This window comes from Plasmopara halstedii, assembly GCF_900000015.1.
Source record: "Plasmopara halstedii genome assembly, contig: Scaffold_614, whole genome shotgun sequence".
NCBI classification, from domain to species: Eukaryota; Oomycota; class Peronosporomycetes; order Peronosporales; family Peronosporaceae; genus Plasmopara; species Plasmopara halstedii.
The window spans coordinates 2877160-2891538 of record NW_020187532.1 but is presented as its reverse complement, the minus strand read 5'-3'; the positions used below and the strand labels follow the sequence as shown (position 1 = coordinate 2891538).

General features: G+C 44.3%; 1 protein-coding gene across 1 annotated transcript; it reads right to left on the bottom strand.

Annotated features, from left to right (window-relative positions):
- Positions 1-4260: 4260 nt before the first annotated feature.
- Positions 4261-4560, bottom strand: PHALS_12553 (uncharacterized protein; the record flags this gene model as incomplete). Its single annotated transcript, XM_024728123.1, has 2 exons — positions 4261-4341; positions 4384-4560. 2 exons carry the CDS (start codon positions 4558-4560, stop codon positions 4261-4263), a joined length of 258 nt encoding a protein of 85 aa, XP_024578632.1.
- Positions 4561-14379: the final 9819 nt, after the last annotated feature.

The window sequence follows — 14379 nt, the reverse complement described above, 5'->3', positions numbered from 1 at the left end:
TTTTTTTTTTTTTTTGAGCCAGAAATGTGTTAATTAAGTAAGTAGTTATAATTGGTTATATGATTTTGCTAGCGGATGTAAAGCTATGGTAATCACCGATGCTATACAACTACTTTTCTCAAGACGTTAGATTCAATTGTCTGTCGTGGTAAACGACATTGTTTTAAGAGTTTTTTCACGAAACTCAACTCTTGTCTGATGAGCTTATTAAATTTCTTGGGACGAAATTTATGGTGATGTGAGCTAATTTCTCTGCGAAAAAGCATTTTTTTGTCTGTGTTGGTCAATTGACAATGTTACTTCAGTACTAATAATAATATTTAGAAAATGGCCAAAATGCTTATAAAGACTACATTACAAGAAAATCATGACACAAAACGGAAAAATAGGTACTTTTCTGCTTTTACAAGCCCATAACACCACCTAAATGCGGAACGAAGAGCCTTTTAAGTTATTCGTTACAAATTTTAAAAGTGACAATTAGGTCTAGCCTAAATGACGTTAGCTACATCTATTTTACCATCTATCATGATTTAATTGATGCATAGCGTGAGGCCGGTACTCGACGAGTCGGTTGTCCGTCCGAATATACTGCATCATGAAAATTCACTTTATTTTGCTTCCAGTTCAAAGGACAGTAAACCGCTGTCACAGAACCCCTTTCAAAGAGGATAATCCCATGAATAACGATCAATTACAAGACCATGCAAATTAATTATCTACGAGCAGCCACTATGCAAGGAGTTGATCTCCTTCCCTGCACATACTTGTGTTGACTATCGCAACTGTTACCACATCAAATTTTTTTAACCAACTTTTGCTCTTTCTGACGCATGGCTCTACAAACAACCAATAAACGATGGGACCCCCGCAGGCGATGGCATTGAGGGTATATTCGGCGTGGCAGCCGAGAAATTTTCCAATCAAAATGGTCACAGTGACGCTTTTAGTCCCGAACCAGCGTCTACAGTACTCACATAGACCACCCCGATTCCCATTTACAGAACCCTCTTAGAGGATAAAGAGTTTTGACACTCTGCCTTATCTCTGCGCGAGTCTCACATTCCATGGTAAGTCTATACGGCGGAAGGCAGAACACACGACGAGTTTCAGCTCGTCCATACGCTACATATGTCCCAATTAGGTGATCATGCCCAACAGAAGGCAAAAACTGGCAGCAAGTTTGATGCGGTCGCTTCGAACTGAATCACGGAGTGATCGTGGGTCTGATCCATGGAAATAAGTCTCCCGCCGCCCTGTGGCTCAGCGCCTGTAAATTTATGCATTTGAGCTTCTACGCAGCCCGAAAGCAAAAGATGCGTTCAGTGGTGGCCCCAAGGGCACATTCTGATCCCCTAAGTCATCACTCCTCTTGTTAATAACGTTAAAACATTGACCAATCGTGGTGAGTAGATTTTGTTCCCTCTCTTATGACCATACACCAAATACTAAGCGCTTGAAAAGTTGCGTCAATTTCCGTACGGGGTCAATATGACACGTCGCCTCACCCAACTCACATATTTAACAGCGCAATTTCAAGCTAGAATATTACCAAATGCTATGCCAAGTACAAAGCACGACGTCGACGTCGAAGTGAGCGGACACCTCCTCCAATGTAACCGCTCCTTGTCATCTATGTGGTATATTTCGGTCTACCTTGAGCTATTGACGACAATTCCGGGCTCCATTCACTAGCGCGAAGCGTGTCGTGCTAGGTGAACCTGTCTCGTCTCCTGGGGAGATAAAAACAGAAGGTTCAACAATTTATAGCGTAACAGAGAAGTCATGGTAATCTTGTCGATATTGAGCCATTGGTTTCTCGGAAATACGATTCATTTGACCCGATATATATTTCAGCTCACTGGCCCACCATCCTTCCACATGCAAGCTATCAGAGCCAGCAAAGGACGACCCTCAAGTGTGAGCTTTTCGATTGTGGTAGCACGTCAAACCTCTCCAAGAATTTTGGTGTGCCGACGACATCAATCGTCTTTTAGATGCGCTTGCGATCGGACCGATCGGCTTGATATCCGTCAACTACGTCAATCATTTCGGAACCGTAGCGCTGCTTTGGAACCGAAGGTAACTTGGCTATAAGAAATTATTAGAACGTCAATTCGTCTAACGCTAACGTCTCGCGTCAAATCGCTGGTGGAAGCGGGGTTATGGCACGACTGAAAGAAACATCGCGAAAGATAAAAATGCTCTTGAGTACCAGCGTTGCGAAGACGCACTTCAGTCTTGTAGGCCGTAAACAGGTGGATTGACAGCATTGATAAGCATTTTTCTATATAATCATGCGTGTTCAATCTGCCTCTGGTATCAGCTTTTTGCTTTTGTACATCCCATTTCGAGTTATAGCGTCGCGCATTTGTCGCATGACACTCATCACTTTGATTTGAAACTTTTAATTTTGCTACGACGTGTAGCACTGCTGATACCATATCGACATTCCTCGCAATCAAGATCCAACTCAATCTTGATGGTGTCGAGTAACGTAAGGGTTACCATCATCCTAAGCCTGAAAAACCGCAGTTTTATGTTGCGGAGAGCAAACTCTATGTATGGGAGCTTTCCTAAGCACCGCTGTCGCTCCGCGCGAATGCTTTGAAGAGTACATAATACCACGCATTTGATGCTATTCATCTGCCCATCTGTATGAAAGTGATCAATGGTGGAAGTGTCCAATCTGGTGCCAAGTGCCTCAAACAAAGTTTACAACGATTTTGCTGAAAGCGGAGACTTTAACCCAGAACAGTGGTAACCGATAAGCCATGTGGAACTAAACTTTGTCGAGGAACATGCTGACTGGATCCTCACCGGTGGCGGTATATCTGACAGCTACGAGACGGACCGTTTTGATCAGACGGACTCAACGCTGATATTCTATGAAGCGTCTCTGGAAATACGAAAGGTTAACTCCACGATAATAGCACGCAAACTTAGGCTGGCATCCTTCCAGTTCCATTTTGCGCGCACACATAAGTGCTTACTTATTCGTACATGATGGGCCACCCGTATATAACGCACACCAAGCCGTAGGTCTAAAGGCCGACAAAGAATGTGCATGTGCTTGTATGGTATTCAGACTTGAGATCTTCATCGAAAGGTCTGACCATCGACTGCATATCGAGTTGTAGAATAGAAAATTTTATAACAAGGAATAATAACGCAAATGCAAATGCACCACCAAACCCTTCAACCAGACGACATCCGAGTTAAAAAAAATCATGCTTTCATAAATGGTTCCACAGACCAACCCATCTGTTGTGCTTGACCCAGATTCTGTACATACCGCCTGGCCGATGCGCAACGTCGCCATCGTGACATGGATTAGCTCATAGAATAACCGAAAAATCCTATCACAATTTTATAATTGGGAAAGCAGAATACTCATTTTGCCATTCTCTACGAGAAATGTCGCAGTGCGTAACGATGCATGCTCTATATAGATTGCAAATGGTTTTGGGCCTAGCAGGCATACTTTAGAGCAAGTAGCTCTTAGTCATGCGCTAGATCAAAGCAGGTGAGACACAATTGCCAAAAACCTGATGCGCAGTAACGCTTGCCTCGATTAGAACACTACGCAAGGGCAGGAAATAATAGATCCGCACTTGAAAAAGCCAGTGAACTGCATCCCTGCAACAATTGTTGTCCAGACAAGGTTGATGAGAAGCCGCGCCATATTGGCGTCATATGTACTATATGTGTGCAAGTAATCATTCGGGATTTATCGGTAGAACAGGCTCCCAGTAAAGCACTCCTAGAGTAGAGATTATCAACGCTTAAGACGCACTTATCTATGTTGGCTATTAGCTTTAGTGTACACACACGAGTAGCTGTTGGTGGCTACCAGAGATGTGGTTGAGTCGGTGAATGAACCAGGACATTGTTGTAAGAGAAGGTGTATTATTGGGACTGATGCAATAGCTGCTAATACATCGAAGATAGAGAAGTAGGGTATAGGCAAAAGTCGATCTATCATGTTTTCTTCAGCCAGCACACAACACTGCTTTTTAACAGCAATCTCAAACAGAGATTGAACGCTACGTTTTGTCCTCCTTCTTTTTTCAGCAAAGATTCTTTTACTTCACCAATTTTGAACGAAGAGTGTGAAGATGCTGACAATCTCGTCGCTACAAAGCAGATATTATTATTATTATTATTATCGCAAAATACCGAGTGACCTCTGACGGTGAATACTCTCGATTCCCGATCCCAGAATTGCAGACTTCGGCTGTGACAGATGTGACGCTTTGCTCAAGCCGGAATTGCTAAAAACACCGAGGTCCCAGTATTCGTTATTGAAGTGCTTAGTATTGGTACCAATACCGCACACTCCTGGTGAAGTTAACGAAAGCATGAAAGGAACCTTAAAAATACCGCGCAGGCAAATGCATTATTGCCCGTAAGTGCCAGTGTTGAATCGTGCAACAGCGCCCCAGGATGTGAAGGCGAAATTTGAAGGTTAAAGTAAGAGAGTGCGAGCAAAAGCGGGACTGTGACAGCATGCGGTAAATGGCTATCGTGTGGAGGTAGGAGAAGAGATGTGACAGACATGCTCAGGGATATCTACACCGACAAAAAGCAAGTTCCGGAGAGATGATGTAGCCTGATCGTTATACCAATGTACTCATTTAGCCTTTATTACATCAATCGGCTGCTGGCTGGTTAGATGCTACTTTACATTTACATTTGAATCTATTGAACTGCAATACATACTCAATCATGTGGAGAGTCCTAATCCATTCTGACCACTAAAATACTCCTCGCTCTCGCGAGTGTCGCACTTTTCTCCCACTCACAACTCTACACCGACATTTTATGCAGCTCATCCATCCTTGCAGAACCGCACATAGTTCCGCCGTCACCGCCCCTAACTAGACAGGAAAGGCTTTACAAGATTATTCTAAAGTAGTCGCAGATAATCTACCCTAGCGCCCATATGCTTAGCACTAAGGGTGCCTTCAGCTTATCACATAACTACTGTGCCACGACGCCATGCACTGTTGTGATTCCTGTTTTAACGAATGTACATTTCTCCAGCTACGCACGATGACAAAGTTATTATTTATCTCACTTGTGTGCGCGCGTTTTACATGATCTTGGTCCTCTTCAACTACCCTGTTATTCTTCTAGCAACTGTAGCATCTGTCTTTTTAATTCACGTAGACTGGACTGTTTTTATTTCTGCCGCCTTATGCACGGCAAATCAATGCCCGATCTGGGAATGCATCGAACAATTCACACGGATTCGTTCTTAGCCAAAAGAAACAAGCTACATACGAATTTGCATTTAGTAGATATCCTTTTTACTGAAGTACTTCTTTGTCCCTAACACACCAAACACGTTGCGAAATAGTTGTCATCAAGGTTTAACGACACTAAGTGTGCCATAGTAAGGGTGATTTTCAGCCGCTGATTAAAGTGCGCTTAATTACGTAACATGTACATTTCGGTGTTTCAAAGTGATGGTGTTTCTGTGTCGAAATTTTTAACGTTCTTTGCTCTTTTTCATCTTCAGACGCAGATCGTGTTATTGATTAATTGAGTAAGAAAGCACATAGATGAGAGGTGGCTTGGATTGCGTCCTTACGTCCACGTGACAAAACGCACTTTATCACCAACCCACAAAACGGGCTTGGCCGAATTCTCTTGTAACATCTATGCAGCCTAAGAATGCTCATTCATATCATATTCACACTGATTCAAAATTAGGAAAATGTATTGCATATTGCCACAATAACAATATCCCTGGTTTTCTTACGATGTTTATGACTCATATTTTCGCTTTCAGGCGCTATGTGATTAATAATAAAAGGATGTGATGTATAGATGATTGCTGTCAAAGTTATGTTTACTTTAGTCATAACAATTCTGGTCTATTTATACAGGTATTCTGTGAGGATATTAGTCAGTAAGCGTAGCGATGCCAACGGAAAAATAATCAAATTGTATTGTACCGGTGGGTCGACGTCAGCTTTAAATACTCTCGTGTCAAGAGAAATGACACGCTTGATTTCAGTTGATTGAACCTATATTGGTCACGTGTCGTTGTGCACACTGCCGTTGGCACCACATCTTCAATAAAGAATGGCAAGATATTCTTATCCTTTGTTTTATTCACCTCTGAGTAAGGCATAAGCTGGACTTAATGTGGTGGCGGATGTAATTTCACATCGCATCAATAACGGGTTCTCGCATATTGCAGCGGGGCTGTCGTAGCTTTGCGCTTGAAGAAGCGTTATTTAGGTCACTGACCTTTCGTTCTTTACAAGAACCAATGCGAGTGTAGCGGATCGCAATCCGCTACCTCCAAGAGTGTTTAGCTCCTTAACTCAACTAAGGCTAATAATTGCTTTGGTTTGAATTCAAAACTGATTTTTATTTATTTTTATCTGCGGCTTATCGCCTAATTTTAAATGTATAGATTTTACTAAATATATGTAGTAAAATCTAAAAAGATGAATAACTACTGGCTACCTAGCCACATACCGTATTCTTGTTTGGGTGCAGTCACACCATGCCCATCTCGTGTGACATACACCCTTGTTACCAGGGTACGTGTAGCCCCGTTACACATATTGCAATGGTGATGTTGCCAGTTGATCAGACGATACGTACAATGTACGGGTCAGACGCAACATGTGTTGCCCTGCTGAAGGAGGAGCATGAAAAATTAAGTTTTATTCAAGCCCTACACCGCTATGCTTTTTTCAAAGTCTTACTGTAATACATCACTGACCCACATGATACTCAGCATGGCGTGATGCCGCCCGAGGATACTGCTCGATGAAAAGTGATTCCCTTTGGGTGACCTCCTTGGGAGAGAAATACGCACTACTCGGTGAGTGCTAGGTGTTGGTGGTTCAACGCGTAGTAGTAGGCAAGCGCATCTGTTCACACATGTGAAATGTGTCAACTCGTCAAACCCTCGCTGCATGTGGCGGTTCTTTGACAGGCCTTACAAGTACAGAGTGCATGACGCTATTTCTATAAAAAAAGGCATCATGCCGATGCCAGAGGCAGGTGAAACATTCAAAAGTGGCGTGGGGTAAAGATTTCATCCAGTTTAATTAACCAACCCACACATGCAGTTGCTGCTGTCTGTTCGACAAAATCGCGTCTACGCTACATCGAACTGTTCGCGTCCGTAGCGAAAAAAGGAATGACATTTTGAATATCCAAGGAGAATGCTAGCAAAACCTCTGTTATATGTGAGGTTAATGAGGCTATACCACGCTCTTGCACATTTAGACAGCTAGAGAACTCTGATGCAATCGAAAAAGAGTTCCTACCACCCTCTGCAGCTGAGCTACTTTCTACCCAAAGCAGCGACGCTTTCACATACCGCTGATATTACTTCAAGCCAGGTAGAACGATGTCAAAGCTGAGAGAGCGAGTTCAAATGTGATCAATCTCAGCCTAGAATACTAGCCGTGCCACACAAAGTGACTCTCCGTTCCTTCGACTCACGATAGGGTCGTTCTCTGCTACCACTGCTCGATAAGCAGGGCGGCTGACTTTAGCGATAAACGTTGATGAATTGGATGCAATGGGCAGGTCCTATTACGCATGTTGTGTGAATCACACACTTTGTGTGTCTGACTTTAACTGGATCCCTGTATAAAGTATATTCTCTTCCAGTTCGGCTGTATCAGAACTCGAAGCACTTATTAGGTTAGAAAGGTCAAAGGCCTATCGGCTAAAATAATAAATTTCACTTTACGTTTACGTAAGTCAGCGGCCGCAGGAGGAGAGCAACACTCGGTGAGGCGTGTCAGTTGACCTAAGCCTTTCTTAAAACAGTGTGTTTACACGGACGGGCGATTACGTTACACCTGGTAACACTAGCAATCATTCCAACACCGACTACCGCGATAGGTTAATCGATGGATCATGTGGTCACCACAGGCGGTGGTCGTCCTCGGATCAATAGGAAGAAAAATTTGTGACACTCGCAGTGGGAGTGTGTGGTGATATTGCGGCTTTAATCGGAAATCTCGCGGTCTCTGATATGCTCCAGTTAGAATAAGAAGCGATTACTTATCAATAGCAAATTTTGCCGCGTAGGAGTAAAGACAATTGGAGTTTCTATTGCAAAACATACCAACGTCGGTTCCGTCACTTCCGCCACGAGTGGTGATGACAAGGTCGGTACACACGGAACGTCTCGTGAAAATACCGGTGAAAAGCTTTCACAAGAACAAAGAATAAATTTTTGCGTTCTGGCAGCGAGAAATGGACATCGCTACACGATGACTCAAACTTGTGATGACCGTAGTCAAGTGGCCTTTGTCATGTTGCATTTGATTGGCCGTGCGAAGAATTAAGCGATGAAGTGGAAAGTCAACCGCCCTGGCTATTTTGCCACATGGCAAGAGTTGATTATGGCCATGGAATCAATGTTCTTTCCGCCGATTTGGCGTTCCGACAAAGGTCGAAGGTTCTGCCAAGCCGTCATGACAACGGCACGTTGTACGTTTATGTACAGAAAGTCCGTGAGCTTCGCCCCAGTATGGCAAGTGAACCACTGCCAGAGGCAGTGATGGTCACTAAGACTGAAGTATTTCGCCAGAGCCTGAAAACTGTAGAAGATGCTATTGTGATTGAATTGTATGAGGACTACTGTCAGCGTTAAGCAGGTGGTCAATCGGCCAACCCGATGGATGCAGTGACTGCTGCTCCCGAAATGTCTGAATCAATTGACCTTAGCGCGGTGAATGTACGCAAGCAGCAAGTTCGTTGTTACGGATGTCTACAATTTGGTCACATCTGCTACATTTGTCTAAGTGAGAATCAAACCTCTCAGAACGGTTCTCGTTGTAATGGTCCTAAGTCACGTGGTAGCAGGGGGCGTTCAAGAAAGGCCGGATGCTGGTCGGTCTTTCAGGGCAGATATAAGCTCTTGTGAGTGTGACAAAAAAATCACTCACGAGGGCTTAACCCTTGGAGAATTCTCAGCTTTTGTTAAAGACACAAGTTGAAGTGGCCTCCTCATGGTCACAGTGAGTGTGAAGGGTTACGGTCCTCCGTTTAGAGTCTTGATCGACTTTGGCGCGCCGCATAACTATGCGTGGAAGCAAAGCGTAGCTGAAAAAGATTCAGCGCTTTTAAATGCAACAGATAGAAGCAATGCCTTCATCCTAGTGAAGTTTGCCTCTTGTGCGGTGGTCAACGCGAAGAAAATTACGCTTGACCTCCAAGTGAAATTCGAGGACTTCAAATTGAAGGAAGTATCTACAGTCTCCGATATGAACAAACGAAATGGCCAGGTTTTAGGTAAATCGTGGATTAGAATCATGAGCCATGGATCAAATGGCGATCGAAAACACTTGGAAGTAGTTCTCCTGTGTAAGTGAAACTCTTGGGAGTAATCAACCTACTTTCTTATGCACCAGAAGAAGCACTCAAGCGCTAGGCATTCGAATGCTGATTCACACTATATTGGTATATGTCATGCAATCGACATTCCTTAGGTAAGAGAAGAACGGATTTGGATGGAGTGGCCACGGGTGGTCATTCAGGAAGTGCCTCAATGGATTTAGTGGTGCCCGAAATGGCGCATCACTGGAAGGCATGGCGGGCTGCCCAATTGAAAAAATAATGAGGGAGATATGCCGGTTGTTGCCCCCTTAAGGCAGAAGAATGATGTCGACATGTGTGTTATGGAAAGTTGAAGGAATTGACTGTGACTGAATATGCCAATACTCCCACTTATACAGTGGTTGAGTCGGCGTTTGGGTCAGTGGGTGCAACTGACCACTCCCACTCGTTGTGTAGCCGAGCACACAGATGTGAAGAGATCAACGAGATCCGTTGATCGCGGCGTCGATACTCTCGCTCTGGATGCGATTAAGTCCGCGGGTTAGTTAGTCCAGCGTATGGCATGCGAATACACTGGTTCACGTATTGTGGATGCAATGACAGGGTGTGAGGTACAGAACCAGATGTTCTCTAAGCACCGCTAACGACGATGAAAGAGCTGGTGTAGCTCGAGGAAGTCACTTGCGATGACTTCCCACACGACCTCAAGTGTGATGACATTGCAGAGGTTGTGCTGCTACGGTAGAAGGTCGACTCGGCGGAACTACGCTCATCATCCGTTATGGAAGATTTAGTTTCGAGGGATTTCGACAGCGTGTGGAGTCACGCAAAGGATCGACTGTTTTTAAGGACCCAACTGATCCACACTATTCACTTGTTATAGTGTATAAGAATGACCTAAATAGCGACGAGCATCCCTTTGGACTTCCACCCGAACGTGACGTACGACACGAAATCGATCGTGAACTTGTTTCAAAGAATGCGGTACATAGACAATAGCCACTGTCACGTGAGCGAAGCGAATAAAATGATGAGTTCTTTGCTCAAAAGCAAGCTACTGGTTTGGTGAGGGAGAGCAAGCCTCCTCACAGAGCAAACGATATGGCAAATGGCGTATCGTTCAAGCCTATAACAAGTTGAATGGACTGAAGATTCACAAAGAATCCCCCCGCAACGCCGATTCTGCGTAAAGATATCATCATCCACCGGATGTCCGGCAGTACACAGTTTCGTGTACTTAATTTGGTCGATGGATATCACAAAATCTTGATGAGAGACAAGGACATACCCTTGACGGCTGTTAGTACACCGTCTGGTATGTTACGGGAAAGGCTTTAGATGCCACAGGATCAATCCAACGCCCCTGAAGCGTTCGATCGATTGGTTACGCATCGAGAAGAGAAGAGTATGTCAACCACTGCGACGCATCGCACAAGCCTATATTGACGTTATTTATCGAAGGACGAAGATGGCAGATCTGCCGAAGATGTGCACTGGGCACCTCCGTGCGACGCTGAATTGTATGCGTAAACAATCATTATAAGTAAATCTTCCAAAGTGTATTTTCGGTGCTAACGATGTACAGGTCTTCGGTCGTTATGTTGGTGAACACGGTGTTTGTGCAGACCCTGAGAAGGTCCAACCAATCGTGGAGTGACCGACACCACGAGATCATAGGAACTGAGATATTTTTCTTTATTTTATGCACCACTTATCGCGTAGCTAAGCATACATGGTAACCCCGCTATTGAACTTACCAAAGAAGAACGTGTCATGGAAGTGTCCATCCATTTGTAATGAAGCATTCACTCAGATTAAGAACAGCTTAATGGAAGCACCATTGCCTGCTTTTCCAGATGATACAAAGCCGTATAAGGAGGTGTGTGACGCTTCTGAGTTTGCAATCGGTTGTGCATTATTGCAAAAAAGACTCAAAAAGACGCGATGGTGTCGTGTCGTTTCAATCGTGACAGATGAAGGCAGCAGAAAAGAAGCACCCTGTCCGCGACAAGGAACGTTTAGCAATGAAATATGCTTTGGTGAGGTACCGTGTCAACGTCTTGGTTTGTCGACTACACTGATCACGCAACGTTGCGTTATGCAATTCAGTCGTACACCGAATGGCTCGCTGGATTTCACCCTTCACAGAATACAATTTCACGGTCGCCTACGAGCCAGAGAAACCGAACGTTCTGGTAAACGCATTATCACGTCGTCCTGATTATGAGCGATTTCATATCAGTTGTACCGAAAGCGATGTATTCGATATGATTATACGTTGAGCGTATGTTGAGGATGAATAGTGTGATCTGATCATTAGAGCATTGTCATCGAGTGATATTGAACTCCATGACAAGCTGCCTCGTTGGTTGAAATCGTGGTTGCATTATTTTGCATAGAAGGATAGTCTCCTTCACTTTGAAGATGCACGCGACGACGAGCCGCGAATTATAGTTCCCCAATCACGAGTCAGGCACGAGGCGCATGATGCGCCGATGGCCGGTCACTTTGGCCGTAAGAAGACCTACCAGGCTCTTAGTGTTCGTTCCGAAATTTTGGCACTCGATTAGATATGCCCACAGCGCTACGCCCGAAGACCGATGGGAAACCAGAATGTGCCGATTGAGTGGTTGGTGATGTGTAGAGAAGCTTCTGCGCGGAAAATTCCGCGGAATGAAGTTCACCATTACCGTTGGGAGATTTTGCCATGATCTATTCAGTTCATATTCACTGGATTTCCGTGATTTTTATGAATGCCTAGTGACACCTGCAAATACCGCTTTGTGCGATGGGTGGTGTCTCTAATGTAAGTAGAGGGGGAGATCGGCAATTCGTTATCTTCTTAATTGATACAATCAATGATGAGCATGTGAAGCGCAATTACATGGACACCCTAAACTAATACATCATGAGTAGTGTAATTGTGATCACAAGACTACGAGACGTTATGGCTAATGCAAAACGTCTGTAAAAGGAATGCGCAGATATACGAGATTTTCAACTCTTAATGTGATAAATTATGTACTACTTAGTACTAAGAACCCATCAGACGATGTAGTTTCAAGGTTGGGAAGCTCGAAGCTTTTACCTCGCTTCATCGGTCCATTCCGAGTAGTGTCATGCCAGGAGAGTGCGACACTATCGATCTCTCAAGCTGACCAAGAACCAATCCGATGTTCTACATAGACTTCCTCGTCAGACCCTACCATCGCGACGACGCGAATCGTGCTCTGTATGTAACGTAGTATTATTCGAAGGTGATTTGAGACACGACTTTGGCACGAGAATCAAAGGTTAAACCTAGTGGCGTCGTCGCCTCAGCATCACTCTCAAAATGACGGAAATTATCGGAAACGACCGAAATAGAGCAAGATCGCTTGGCAGCAAGCCCTGCATCATCTGCGAAAGTAACCGTAGCAAGCGGGAAAGCTTGTCCAATCGGTGGATCTGATCCTCGATTGCGACCCATCAAAAAACCTGTCGATTATCCTTCACGCCTTGTCGCGTCGACGACACTCGATTGGTCACCACGATCAGCCGCTGGTTCATCAGCGAGAGAATCTACTCAACCCGCAATTTTATGAAGGGCTGTGAATCAGCCACAGAAGAAGCAGAGGGGACGATTGCTGCGACCACCTCCCCCTATTCTAAATCGAAAAGGGGATCGATACTAAAGCGGTGTGGCGGAGAGGAACATCCGCGTGTCGGAAGGACCTATCGGTGAAATTACTGATCTAGCGAGCGAGAGTCCGTGAGTGCCTCGTACTCGTATTCGTCGCGACTGTCCCAGTATCGCTCGCTTGTTCGATGCGGTTCCGAAGATATACTCCGCTAAGGAAATTGTCCCTGTCTCTTCTTCCCTCGTCTCTCTCGTCACGAGGCCAACTAGTAACAGAGCACACATCAAGAGCATCCATTATATCGGAGTGAACACGATTCTGCGCTGTTAAATGCACAAATCAAAAGTGCATATCGCGTACATTCGACAAGTCATCAGTTGTGCTTGCGCTTTGCAAACGGTGGATATCTACGAATTTGGTCACAAGAACCCATGCCCTCAATTGAGTGTTGATTGTCTGGGTAGAATCCAGAGTGTATTGCTGGACGTATGGAACATAAGTGAGGCTTTGTGATTCACCTCCAGCGGTCCAATGGCGCAAAAATATCCGAATCGAGTCATCAGTCAAGCACCCATTTGCCTTAAGGGTTTTCCAGACTCTAGGGTGGACCCAGTCGTCTTTCATAAGAGTCGCTGTGATGATCAAGTTCACGATAGTGCAAATGCGCCGATTGACGTGGTATTGGAATAATATCCAAGCTTGATCTCATGTGGAACAAGCGTGTGATTGTCGCTCAAGCGAGAGTAGGACAGAGCATGACGAAGAGCGGAAGAAAACATTAACTAAAAAGTCTGAAGAAAAATCTGCAGATAAGTCAAGTCTCAAGAAGAATCTGAAAAAGAGTTGAGTAAATTTTCGAGCATTTGGATAAACTCACTTTGAGTGGGTGGTAGTGTAATGGAGCAGGTCCCACTACACATGCTGTGTGGACCACATTCTTTGTGCGTCAAGAATTAACTGTACACCCTGTATAGTTAAGTTGTATATCCACTTATACTTCTGTTGTATGAGAACAGGAAGTACTTATCAGGCGTTTATTGCGATTTTCGCGTTTTTTTGCTACGAATACGAAGTATGACGGAGCAAATAATGTAATCTTGTTAGCTTTATTAAATAAATACGATACGGTACAATTGTACGAACTAAACATTACACTTGCTATGATTGTGATTATTCATGAATAGTGAAATATCAAAATGTAAAACAATGAAGATGACGGAACTTTGAGGGAATTGAAACGCCTATTGTCGATAATAATAAATGTCACTTCACATTTCTTCCTGTCTACGTAAGTCAACGGCCAGCAAAAAGCGAGCAACACGGTGAGGCGTATCAATTACACTAAGCCTTCATCAGAAAAGCGTATTTAAACGGACGGGAAATTTCCGTTGCACTGTGTAACGGGGTTACATGAGAGTGACCCGTCACTCTC